Here is a 12,616-nt window from a genome sequence, read left to right on the forward strand (position 1 = left end):
TCCAGTCCCAGGTCTAGTCCCATGGGAATCAAGGATCTGATAACTGACTCTCTTAAAACCTTTCTTGTCACCAGAGTTGCCTATGACAAAGTTGCCTCTGAAAACAGCTGCTCTGCATTCCTTCCCTCTGTCTTTCGTCTCAATGTTGCCTCCTAAGGAGCTCAGGAGTCTGTCCCAAGCTCTTCATCCTCCCCGCCTAGCACTCTGCCTGGTCTGCCCACATGGCACAGTGGTAAAGAATTTGCCTGCCAGAGCAGGAGATACAAGAGATGCAGGTTTGATCCCTGTGTCGGGAAGATCTCTGGAGAAGGAAATGGCAACCCACTTCAGTATTCTTGCCTGGGAAACCCCTTGGAGAGAGGAGCTGGTGGGTTACAGTCTATGCGGTCCAAGGAGTCGAACACAACTGAGCAGGCACGCACGCATGCATCACTCTGGCCACCAGGATCTTATCCTTCCTCACTGTCCACAGTCACCCTGCTCCCACTCCTCTTTCTCCAGGCACGGTCCGTTCCTCTCATATTGCAGCCAGAGTGAGCTCCCCCAAATGTAAATCTTCTGGTGAACCAACTCTGGCTGAAACTCTTTCCAGCTCCCCCAAACCTTCAGGAATCTGAGTAGGAATGCTTATCTCTCTAGTGGCCTTATTATCCTTTGTCCTGCTCCCCTTAAATCTGTATTCTGGTCAGAAATAGGCCCATGTACCCCTGAACCTCTGGTTACCTTGCAATGCCACTGCTGATTGCAAAATGGAGCTAGAAGGAATCTGACTTCTTAGGTAAGGTTCTTAGTTTGGACTCGAGCTGTTTTTCCTTAATTTCCTTAAATGTCAATCTCCTTAATTGTAAAACAGAAATAATATATCAAAGAGTTAGTCAGGCTAAATGGGTGTATTGCCTGGCATATTGTTAATGCACAGTAATAAACGCATGCTCTTTATTATTGTTTTTATTATTCACGTTGCAGTAAGTTAGCTGTTAACCTCTGTTACTGTGCCACTGTGAGCAAGTTGCATCTTCACTGATGGTGTTTATTCTATGTATCCCATTGCGGAGCCCATACTAGGAACTTATTACTTATGAATAAAGTACTGCAAAAGGATCTATGAAAAAAATAGCACCGAAGGAGCAATCCTAATTTTTAAAAATCTTTCCTTAGTGCTCATCAGGTATGTTATTATTTCACCCAGTCTCCTCAACACCGGAGGAGGTAGGGGCCACCTTCTGCAACTGTGGGCGTGTACTCCGTAAGTCATTCTGCCTTTAGTGGCACGGAGCCCATAAGAGTCCACATCCCCACCCAGGGAGGGGGATGAATTGGAGCCTGGGGACCTAGGTGGGAGCGGACCCTGGCGAGAAAAAAGGCCAATCCCCTCCAGTCGGCTTTAAAATTTTCCGCGGGCGGGGCCAGCCTGGGCACAAACCACGCCCCTCTAGGAGTTCCCGCCCCTTATGCTCCCAAGTGCCAACCGGCAGCGAGCCAGGCTTCTGACCAATCAGAAGAGGCCTTAGGCGGGCGCTGCCGTCCAGCTAGCCAATAGGCGGGCGGCCGCAGCGGGGCTTGCCCGGGCGTGTAGCAGCTGCCGGCTGCCTGGACGCCACGTGCTGGCGTGAGGAGACTCGCAGGGCTTTCAGGTAATCTCGGGGACTCTGCCGGGGACCACGGGGTGGGGCGGGCTGGTGCGACATGTCCAGGCTGCGGAGGGGCCCCGCGAGGTGTGTCCGCCCCCGACTTGTGGCAGGGGGACTTCCGGCCGGGCCGGCTCGGCTCCCGGGGCCCCAGGAGTGCAGGCCCGGTCCGGGGCGCCTCCTGGCCCGCATCGCGCCCTGCTCTGGGGTCTCAGGCCTGAGTGGGCGGCGCTGGGCAGTGGGGCCCGGCCTGGTGGGTGTTGGCCGGGCAGTCGCGACCCCTGAGTGACCAGTGCCTCAGTCCCTCCCTGGTGAGGCCGGGCCTTCCGCACGTCACTCCCCGGGAACGCCGGCGGCCGCGAGAGAATGAACAGGCTCTCCTCGGACTTTCTCGTCTCGTTTTAACTTTTCAGTAGCACAGGGGATCTCATCGAGTCAGCTTTTCTCAAATTCCGGCGATTGTTACCGTCCTGTTGCGGGGGGCGGAGGGGGACGGGGCCGTGCAGTCTTTGAAATACAGATTCCAGGGCCCTTTTCCCCAAATGGCGGTTAAGGTGTGGGGGTAGGCCTGGAAATCAGACTTTTAAAACAGACGTCTTCATTGTTTCTAACAATGAACTGCTTTGTGGAGGTCCCTAACCTAATTCGACGCTGGGGTTAATAAACCCTAGTTTTAAGTTAGGTCAGCCAGCCCTAACTTTTTTTGGCACCAGGGACCTGTTTCGTGGAAGACAAATTTTTCCATGGACTGGGAAGGCGGGACGGATGGTTTCTGGATGATTCAAGAGCGTTATGTCTCTTTCTAATCTAATGGGGCTGCTGATCTGACAGGAGGTACTGGTCTGTGACCCAGAGGTTGGGGACCCCTGAGTTAGGAGACAGTGTCTTGGTCCTGTTCATCCAGCTCTTTAGTGCCAGAGCAGGGTCTAGAACTGCCCATCTTCCTGATAGCCAGCAAGTTGGTGGCCCTGAGGCCACTGGCGATTCTGACTTTGCCGTTCCTTTGCCCAAAGGCCTGGTGGCTGCTGATTCAGATGTTGGTTCTGGGCTGGAGAGAGATTTGTTTGTTTCACTGAAAAATTTGTTGTTTGAGCCTTCGCTTTTCCCTGGCTTCACTGAGCTCCATGTGGCAGCCCGAGATGAGGACTGTGTGCCCTTGATGATTAATTGTTGGTTCTGATGTGTCAGCTAGGTCAGGACATGTAGAAGAGGACTGCTTTTATTTCTTGGAACAAAGAGCCACTGAGACCTTTTTTTTTTTTTTTTCCCCTCCTGCATGTGACCCTGCGACCCCATGGACCTCCAGGCTCCTCTGTCCATGGGATTTCCCAGGCAAGAATACTGGAGTGGGTTGCTGTTTCCTTCACCAGGAGATCTTCCCGACCCAGGGATCCTGCGTCTCCTGCACTGGCAGGTGAATTATTTACCACCATGCCACCAATTTCTGGCTTCTTTGATACCTTGTCAACAGGTTTAGAGAGGCCATTGACCCTAGTCCTGGCCTCGGCTTCTGACCTTACAGGGTCCTTAGTCATCTCAGAGAAGGACAAGGTCCCTCCTCCCCTACAGAAGGCAGTTATTAGAGGATCTCTGTCTTCTTAGAAGTCATTCTCCCCATTACTGGGGTGAGGCAAGTTGAGGTTCTGTATCTGTCAGTCTCAGTAGGTGACTTGTGAATATGAAGAAGTTGATTATAGTTGAGAGCCCCTTTAAAAAGAAGAGTTCTTGGGGGAAGGGATCAGGAAGCAGAGAGAGGATGGGTCACAGAGACTCCCCTCTGGCCCAAATGGTAGCATCACCATTGGTAGCATCTCTCCTCCCATTTCTCTTAAACTCTGCTGCCCTTGCGCAGACTCTATGTTCTTTCTCCAGGTTTCTTCCTTTAAGGCAGTTGTGATCCTGTCCCCCTCTCCCTAGAACTCTGGAGATTGATGGTTCCCACCACCTTTGGATGAAGCCCCAACTTTGACTTTTCTCCAGGGACAGTTCTCTCTTACTGTCCCCGTCTCCTCGCCCCCTACCTCCTTTCTTTCCAGTTGCTGCACCCAAATCCTTTCTTTCCCACCATGAATCTGTCCCGCCTCTTGGACTTTGTGTCCATATTTTTCTCTGTCTGCATGCCCTTCCCTTCCTGGGCTGACTGGTAGAACTTTCTGAAACCCTTCAAAGTGTCTCCTTCACTGCCAGGCCTTCTCTAACTTAGCGCTTCTGCTTTTTAAATACCTGGCCTGGTGACAGTCACTGGTCCTTTCATATATTTATGTGTATGTGTGGGTGTATGCAGGGGTTTATAATATATACATATCATAAATGTAAATATGTAGCATAATGGGGATTTGGCCACAATACAAATATATACTAACCAGTGGAAAGCCTAGGATATGATACTGTGCTGACTCCACAGAAAATCCCTTTGATACTATGAAGAATAGTTGATTCAGGAGTTAAGGATGAGCAGCTCAATTTTAATCAGATGTACCAGGAATAGCATTTTCATGAATACTGTTGCAACTAAAATTGGTCACCTATAAAGATTTTAAAGGCTACATCAAAGTATATAGTCTAGATGAAAGACGGATTAATGAACCAAGAGACTGAAATAATGGGGTGGGGAAGGGAAGGATTGGGAATTTGGGATTAGCAAGTGATTACATGTGGGATGGATAAACAAGTATAGCACTGCTGCTGCTGCTCAGTTCCTCAGTAATGTCCACCTCTTTGTGACCCTAAGGACTACAGCACACGCTTCCTCTGTCCATGGGATTTTCCTGGCAATAATACTGGAGTGGATGGCCATGCCCTCCTCCAGGGGATCTTCATGACCAAGGGATAGAACCCTCGCCTCCTGCGTTGCAGGTGGATTTTTTTTTATCACTGGCCCACTGGGGAAGCCCCCTGTATAGCACAGGAAACTATATTCAATATCCTGTGATAAATCATAATGGAAAAGCACATGAAAAGGAATATGTGTGTGTGTGTGTGTGTAACTAATCACTTTGTTATACAGCTGAAATTAATACGACATTGTAAATCAATTATACTTCAGTGACTTTTAAAATAATAATAATTTTAAAAAATACATGCAAATCCTAGCACACATGGATTTTACCATTTCCTCTTCACAAGGGAAGGGTGGGTTCTTTCCATTTTACATGCAAAGAACCTGAATTGGTTAGGTACTTACTCTGAGCTGAGTTAGTCCCTGCTCTGCCTGCTTCAAAGCACTCGTTTTCTGGTCTGTTCAAAATCTACCAACTGACTTAGCACAGCAAATGAGATGAGGCTTCCCAAGCTACATCCTTGACGACTGGGAAGATGCCGGTCTTACTGCATGGGGTTTGTAAACCTACGTGAACAAACAACTATTTCCTGTGACCATGGTGTGTGACAGCATCTCCTGTCAACCCAGCATTCAGGCATGGAGAGCTTAGAGGAGGTACCACGGAAGTCTATAGCACTTTAAATCAGGGCTTTTTTCTGTTTCTCCTTTTTAGATTTGAGCTGGTTTACCAGCACACCTATGCCTGTAGGCCTCCATGATTAAACTACAAATCGAACTATGTTAAAGGTTTGTAGACAGTGTTATGATGAGTGAATTAGAAAGTCATATAATAGATATGTCATTTTGGTTAACACATAACAAAAATACAACTGTTGTGGGCTTCCTGTGAAATAGTTTCTCTAGGTTCTACTGTGGGTCTGTACCTTTACACTGCATAAAGCTTTTGTTTGTTTATCTAAAATGGGATTTTGTATATTTGTAACATCTCTGTAATCTTTATTTTCTCATTTTGTTTATTTTCTCTTAACACCTCTCTAAAAGTTTTTCATAATTTTTAGTTTAAGCTAACAATGTTGGGGGTAGGCTATGGCGTGGAATCTGAAAGCCTGGGTTCTGGGTTCACATCAGCCTTTGTCTGTTTATTAATTAGACAAATTACTAAGTCTTGATGCCTCAGTTTTTGTACCTACAATACGCGGATAATAATACCTTTTTGAGTTGTTGGAAAGATTGAGTGATTCCATGTAAAGTACTTAAGACAGTGATTTTGCAGGTGATATTGACTCTCTGAGTGCAATTATCATTAATACAGGTTCTTGACTTTGTCTGGGATCTTGAGACACTGTACAGCAGTTGAGCACTGGCTGGAGGGTGGGGGTGTGGAGGGGCAGGCTGGCCGGCCTACTCCTCACCCCACCCCTCTGCCCTGTTTCTCTCCCAGGCTGCTGCCCTGTTGGCAGATCACCTGCCAGGCCTCCCTGGCCCTGAGCGGTGCACAGATGGGGATGGTACCCCAGGAAGCTCCTGAGTCAGCGCAGTGCCCGAGCCCTTCCCTGGCCAGCCCGAGTGCCAAGGATGTGCTTCGGAGGAAGCACAAGAGGAAGAGCCGACAGCACCAGCGCTTCATGGCCCGGAAGGCCTTGCTACAGGAGCAGGGGCTGCTGAGCCCACGCCCGGAGCCAGGACCCTCCCCTCTGCCTGTGCTGCCCGGGGCCCCGCCAGGCGCAGAAGCCACCAGCAGTGCGAGACAGCGTCCTCGGGCTGAATCTGGAGGTGCTGGGTGCAGCAGAAAGCCAGCCCCCAGGGACTCTGCCAGCCCCTTGCCCAGCAAGTGCGTGGCCATCGACTGCGAGATGGTGGGCACAGGACCCCGAGGGCGGGTGAGCGAGCTGGCCCGCTGCTCCGTGGTGAGTTACCACGGCGAGGTCCTCTATGACAAGTACGTCCGGCCTGAGATGCCCATCGTGGACTACCGCACGCGCTGGAGCGGCATCACCCGGCAGCACATGCGCAAAGCCATCCCCTTCCAGGTGGCCCAGAAAGAGGTGAGGGCAGGGCAGGGGGCTTAGCCTGGGTCTGAGTTAACACGTAGCCACTGGAAGCAGAGAGACCTTGGGAACCTTACTTAGCTTCTTCAAACAGTGGGTTTCCTCTCCATAGGAAAGGGTGAGTAGAAATCCTGCCTTACCTGCATGGAGCGATTGCTGGCCGTCCCGCGTGGTAGTGTGTGTGGAAAGGCTCTGCCTTTTCCACAAGGTGGGAAACAGCTTAAACTCCACATTTTCTTCTTCTGTTATAAAAGTACTACGTCTGCATAAAAGGTGTAAGGTCCATAGCGCTGTCACCTTCAGGTGTTTTTTGGTATTTTTTTATGTTAGTTTTCCATTGCTTTGTTGTTCAGTCACTAATTCGTATCCCACTCTTTGTGGCCTCATGGACTGCAGCATGCCAGACTTCCCTGTTCTTCACCGTCTCCCGGAGTATACTGAAGCTTATGTCCATTGAGTTGGTGATGCCATCCAGCCATCTCATCCTCTATCGTCCCCTTCTCCTCCTGCCTTCCATCTTTCCCAGCATCAGGGTCTTTTCCAGTGAGTCAGCTCTTCCCATCAGGTGGCCAAAGTATTGGAGCTTCAGCTTTAGCATCAGTCCTTCTAATGGATATTCAGGGTTGATTTCCTTTAGGATTGACTGGTTTGATCTCCTTACTGTCCAAGGGACTCATTGCTTTGAGGAAAATTAATCTGTGGTTGGGACCACACTAACATGCCAGGAACTCCCAAACATCCTTGAGCATAGGAAATATACCTAAATCCTTATTAACAATCTTGGATTCTTGTCCCAGATCCTCTCTGTAGAGATTCTGATCCTGCAAGTCTCTAGGTCTTGGGAGGGATCTGATGTGTGTTTCTAAAAACCATCGTGTTGTACAAGCCTGCACGATAAATACCCCAGAGCTGATGGGGAAAATGGGGTTAGAGACACAACATTTTAACTTTATCAATGACCCCCCAGATAAAAAGATAGAAACGTAGTAACAGTGGAAGCACAGTTTTGCACAGGTTCAGTGGTTAAGGAAAGTATAAATACACTGATATGGTGCTTTGTTGAGCAAACTCCGGAAGATAGTGAAGGACAGGGAATCCTAATGTGCTGCAGTCCCTGGGGTCGTCAGGAGTCAGACATGACTTGGTGACTGATCTGAACTGAACTTGCCTTGAAAAGACCCAGACACGACTTAGTGACTGAACTGAACTTGCCTTGATAAGCCCTGGAGCACTCAGGGAAGTAGCTGTCCGGAGGATGGTGGCTTGTGCTGTGGTGGGGTGGTTAAGGGTGTTACCTGAAGTCAGGAAGTGGGAAGCCAGGTGTGGGCAGCATACAGGTGAGCTAAGCTGGCTAGTAGACTTCCGAGGTGTGGGCACTTTGTGATTCCCCTGTGGCTCTGCTAAGCTGGGTATGGTTTTTGCATTCACTCAGTGTTTATCAAGGGCAAAATTTGTATGATTCTCAAGTCACATCAACCACGTTGGACCATTTTGCATTTTTAATTAAACCAAGCATTGTAGCAAAGCTATACTTAACATTTCTGGTTTATTCTTGGGATGAGGTACATTTAGGGAATACTGGAACAAGTCATCTTGTGTCTTCCTTTTTCACAGCAGATACAGTATAAGCATTTCTTTTAAAAGGATATTTCAAGTGAGCTGGTTAGGAATAGAGGCAGCAGTAAGGCAGACGTGGTGACCCCCAGCTCTTTGGGACGTCTCTCGGCCTGCCAAGAGCAGGCCCTCGCTGGATCGGCCCACACTCCGAGCCAGTATGAATGGGGTGTGCTGGGTCCCTTCCCACCGTGTGGCTTGTGTGTATGTGTGTGGGGTGGTGGCCCATCCCTACCACTGAAGTCTAAATGTGCCTTATCCATATGCTATGAAAGCTGAGTTTAGTGATAAACCATGTGTCGCCAGCAGAGGTGGCTGGGGGAGGCTGGCAGCGGGTGATAAGGAGATGCGAGCCCAGGGAAGAGGGCTTGAGGGGTTTGCAGACCTGTGGCCCTGGATGTGGCCTCCCTTGGAAGGCAGGAAAGAGAGGCTCACCCTGAGCAGATGGTCTGAGCTGAGCCAGACAGCAGGTTCCGAGGATGAGAGGCGGGAGTCCTGGACAGCAGAGGGACAAAGGGACAGAATCCAGAAGACAGGGACCGCCGCGTTAGTGCTGAAAGAGCTGTCCTTGGTCGCGTGTCTCCAGTGCCTGGCACAGTTCTGTGACTTCACCTGGCACATCTGCCCGGACTGCATCCTGTGAGCTGAGCTGTCACTGGGCACCGCTAGTCTAGGCACACATGTCCCTGCATTTTACAGTGAGCTTACATTGAGGGGCAGCTGAACAGGCCATGCGGAGCTGAATGTGTACTTAGACAACATGGTTAACCCCCCAAAGGAGAGAACAGCAGGGGTCCTGGTGGCAGCCGGGGAGGCCTCCTGTTGTTTAAAGCTGAGACCTGCCATGAGAGGAGCTGGTGGAAGTTGGGGGTGTAAGTGGGCGGGAGGGGGTGGGGCATGGCTAAGTCTTCCAGGCTGAGAAGAGGCTGGGCCAGGAGGAAATATGCTTGTCTGGGGTAACCTACCCATCTAAGAGCTCCTTAGTCTCACAGCCATCTGATCAATGCGGTTGCCAGCTTTCCCATTTTGAAGGTATGGGGGAAGCTTAAACAGGCCCCTGGTGATAGTGAGTGGTGAGTCAAGGACTGCATTCAAACTTTGAGCAGCCTGATTAACTGTGGGGCCCATGGTCACCCCTGTCTATGCTGCCTCCCCCCAGAGGGGTCCCTGGACCACTGCTCAGGGTGTCAGGATGTGGCCCTTCCTAATTCCTCCTCTGTTCACAGATCCTCAAGCTCCTGAAGGGCAAGGTGGTGGTGGGTCATGCCCTGCACAACGATTTCCAGGCCCTCAAGTACATCCACCCTCGGGGCCAGACCCGGGATACCACTTCTGTCCCCAGCCTCCTCAGCCAGCCAGGGCTCCACGTCCGGAATCGTGTCTCTCTTAAGGACCTGGCCCTGCAGCTGCTGCACAAGAAGATCCAGGTGCGTGGGGCCGGAGGGGAGCGGGAGAGGGAGCCAGGGGCCACGGGCAGGCAGTGTGGGGCCTGCCGCTTCCCCAGCCTGGTCCTAGGACTCCCGGCTGTACACGCAGCCCTGGGTGTTTTCTCTCCACCCTTCTGCTTTCCAGTAGGTTGTGACCGTCAGCCATCCGCTCCCAGGCTGCTCTCTTTAGATCCATCTCCCACCCAGTTCCTGCTTCTGTCATCTTGTTCACATGTAGAACTCCTTCTCTTGCAACCAAGAGTGGTCAGGGGTACCTGGTCACTCTTGCTCCTCCTGTGTTTCACATTCATTATTCCATCTGAATTGGATTTTATGTATTTATTCCATATGACTGCATCGAGTAAATCTTTGTTGTTGCCTGTGGACCTTCTCCAGTTGCGATGAGTGGAGGCTACTCTCTAGTTGTGGTGCTCAGGCTTCTCGATGCAGTGATTTCTCTTGTTGCAGGGCGTGGGCTAAGCCCGCAGCCTATGGGATCTTCCCGGACTAGGGAATGAACCCACGTCTCCTGCATTGGCAGGCAGATTCTTTACCACTGAGCCACCCGGGAAGCCCAGAATCAGGGATTTTTAAACCAGTTTTTATATTTAAGGAAATAGGCGAAAGAGATGGCTTGTGATATCGCTGGCGTTGCTGCGCTCTTCTGTATGACTGGGACCCACGTCCTTCTCGCTGAACCTGGCTGTGCACCCGTGTTCTGAGAGTACACGTCCCTGGGCCTGGACCCAGAGCCTAGGGGGCCTGACGTCCCCCCAGGACCACGGGCAGTGACGCGGGGGCTCTCGTCCGCAGGTGGGCCAGCACGGGCACTCGTCAGTAGAAGACGCGGTGACAGCCATGGAGCTCTACCGGCTGGTGGAGGTGCAGTGGGAGCAGCAGGTGGCCAGCAGCCTCCGGGCCCCGCCGGAGGACAGAGAGCCCGACAGCGGCACGGACATGGAGCAGTACATGGAGGACCAGTACTGGCCGGAGGACCTGGCCCAGGGCACCAGCGGAGGCACGGGGGAGGCGCCGGGCAGACGGGAGTGAAGGAGGAGAAGCTCCCTTGGGGAGCGGGAGCGGGAGAGCGCCCGGGGCAGGATGCTTGACTGCCCCCAGGGTCTGAAGAGCGGGACCACCTGCCCGCAGCACAGCCCTCCCTCTCCAACTCCTGTGGTTTTGCTAATGGCCGTGAAAATGGCAGGTGGGCTGGAACCCAGCGGAAGTAGGGAATGCGCCAACAGATGACTGTCACCGGCCGCCCCCACCCTCATGCTGTGCTCTCTAAAGGGATCACGACTCCCTCCTTGGTGGTGGGTGGGGGTGTCAATATTCCAGAGTTCTCTTATCTCCACCCAGTGACCTGGGGCAAAGTTTTCTTCCTGTTGTCACCAGCTACCTCTTCCTCCAGAGTCACTTTCAAGAGAATTAAACATGCCCTGAGGCTATACAGTTAAGGCCACTCCAAGGCCATTTTGTCCCTTAATGAACTGGAACTCTGGCAGCAGCGGGATAGCAGAGACCTCAGATCATGGGGAGCTGGGTCCTTGCCTGCAAGTCCCCAGGTGCTCTGGGAGGAGGGAAGGCAGATAACCTCTGGGTGGAGACTGGCATATGTATCTTGACCCAAGTCAGGCATTCCTCCTGCCCACTCAGCACTAGGCTCTCAAACAGAAGTCTGAGAAACAGTAGTACAGTTTAAATTCTGGGACACCTCTGCAGAATTGCCCACTGGGATCTTTATTTATTGAGAGCAAGACCACAGGTCTCTAGGGGAGCAGAGGGCAGGTCTGCCAGGGTTAGACTGGGCATTGACAGCTGTGTAGTTGTGCCCGCACTTGGATGGGTGCCCCCAGCCACTTGTGGTTGGGTGAGTGGGTGGTTTTTCTCTAAATTACTAAAAATGTTCTCTGTCACGATTCATCTCCCACCCCTCTGTCCTTTTTCCCTAAGGACCAGTTTTGTTTTGGGGTACCCGAGAGCTCAAGTCACACAGAAATTCTGAGCCTCATCTTAACTCACCACTTAATAGCTTTGAGACCTAGGCAAGTGTGTGACTTCACTCAAGTCTGATCCCTCATCTGTAAAATGAGGATAAGGGTACCACCTACCTCACAGGGTTAGGCTCTGTGAGCTGTGTTTTCTTTAAGGATTAGTGTTAGGTTCTTCCAAGTAACACCTGAACACACCCTGGGGCCATTTGAGAGCTTTGCCCCTAGAAATGAAATATTTCCAGCCCTATCAGTAAACAAAGGAAGTCATAGTCATCAGCAGTTGCGGATTGCAGCCCTTAAACAGTGAACTGGTGAACCCTGAGGAAACTGAATACCTGCTGAAAAGAATAGCTGCTATCTAGCAGTCGTCAGACTAGCCACTCCCTACAGGTGAGCCCTAAGAAAACTCAGGATGTGAAACACAGGATACCGGCCCCAGAGAGCTGAGGCGCAAATCAAAGGAATGATTTCAGCTTGAGCCCAGACTCTTGCATCTTCCCATACATAGAAAAGCACTAAACTCCTTAACCTGAGATTTCTGGTTTTAACTAGCATCATATTTTGATGTTCAGACCACTTGCCCTTTGTTTCAGAACTCCTGTATAACCTGACTCCACTCCTTACCTGCTCAGAGCAGTTTCTCAGAGCTCTGGAATGCTGTCTCCTGGGCTGCAGTCCTCATTTTGCCCAAATAAAACTTAACTCGCCTCTCTCACGTTGTGCGGTTTTTGCTCAGACAGGGCTTGTCCTTGTAGCTACTCCAGTAGGTGGGACGTGGGCCACCGAGGACAGCTCAGAGTCTGTGGCCCTCTTCCTGTGCTGCATGGGTTTTGTATCAATCTGAGCAAAGCAGCAGGGCCAGGGACGGAGAGACACTCCTGAAAACATAACAGCAAACGTAGGGCCGCAGACTGTTCTGGGAGCTGGCTGAGTCACTGACCCGCTGCCTCCAGGACTTTGTTCTAGGTTCCTTAAAAGCCTAGCTGACACCACACAGCTGAGCAGTTGCTTAGGGTCTTTGGTCTTTGGGCTGAGGGATGGAGCTGTTCACATGTGGAGATGTACTGGGTTTAAAATCAGCTTTGTAAAACTGTTCTGGAATAAAACTCAACTGTAAAAGTGG

General features: G+C 51.0%; 1 protein-coding gene across 3 annotated transcripts; it reads left to right on the top strand.

The window, feature by feature from the left end:
• Positions 1-1,562: 1,562 nt before the first annotated feature.
• Positions 1,563-12,616, top strand: AEN (apoptosis enhancing nuclease). 3 transcript variants are annotated; one of them, XM_061158667.1, is made up of 6 exons: positions 1,563-1,634; positions 2,935-3,042; positions 5,123-5,196; positions 5,852-6,455; positions 9,299-9,499; positions 10,313-12,616. In XM_061158667.1, exons 4-6 carry the CDS (start codon positions 5,910-5,912, stop codon positions 10,547-10,549), a joined length of 984 nt encoding a protein of 327 aa, XP_061014650.1. In that variant the 5' UTR covers positions 1,563-1,634; positions 2,935-3,042; positions 5,123-5,196; positions 5,852-5,909; the 3' UTR covers positions 10,550-12,616. The 3 variants fall into 3 exon arrangements, with proteins under 3 accessions (XP_061014650.1, XP_061014648.1, XP_061014649.1); XM_061158665.1 differs by lacking the exon at positions 5,123-5,196 and having other exon boundaries at positions 1,569-1,634; XM_061158666.1 differs by lacking the exons at positions 2,935-3,042; positions 5,123-5,196 and having other exon boundaries at positions 1,569-1,634.

The sequence above is a fragment of the Dama dama genome, chromosome 13, assembly GCF_033118175.1.
Source record: "Dama dama isolate Ldn47 chromosome 13, ASM3311817v1, whole genome shotgun sequence".
Taxonomy (NCBI): domain Eukaryota; kingdom Metazoa; phylum Chordata; class Mammalia; order Artiodactyla; family Cervidae; genus Dama; species Dama dama.

Excerpts from the sequence above, each read along its gene's own strand:
- AEN (XM_061158667.1), top strand. The coding sequence starts at position 5,910 with ATGGGGATGGTACCCCAGGAAGCTCCTGAGTCAGCGCAGTGCCCGAGC. Across the intron at positions 6,456-9,298 it reads TCCAGGTGGCCCAGAAAGAG|ATCCTCAAGCTCCTGAAGGG; the intron begins GTGAGGGCAGGG and ends CTCTGTTCACAG. Across the intron at positions 9,500-10,312 it reads TGCTGCACAAGAAGATCCAG|GTGGGCCAGCACGGGCACTC; the intron begins GTGCGTGGGGCC and ends TCTCGTCCGCAG.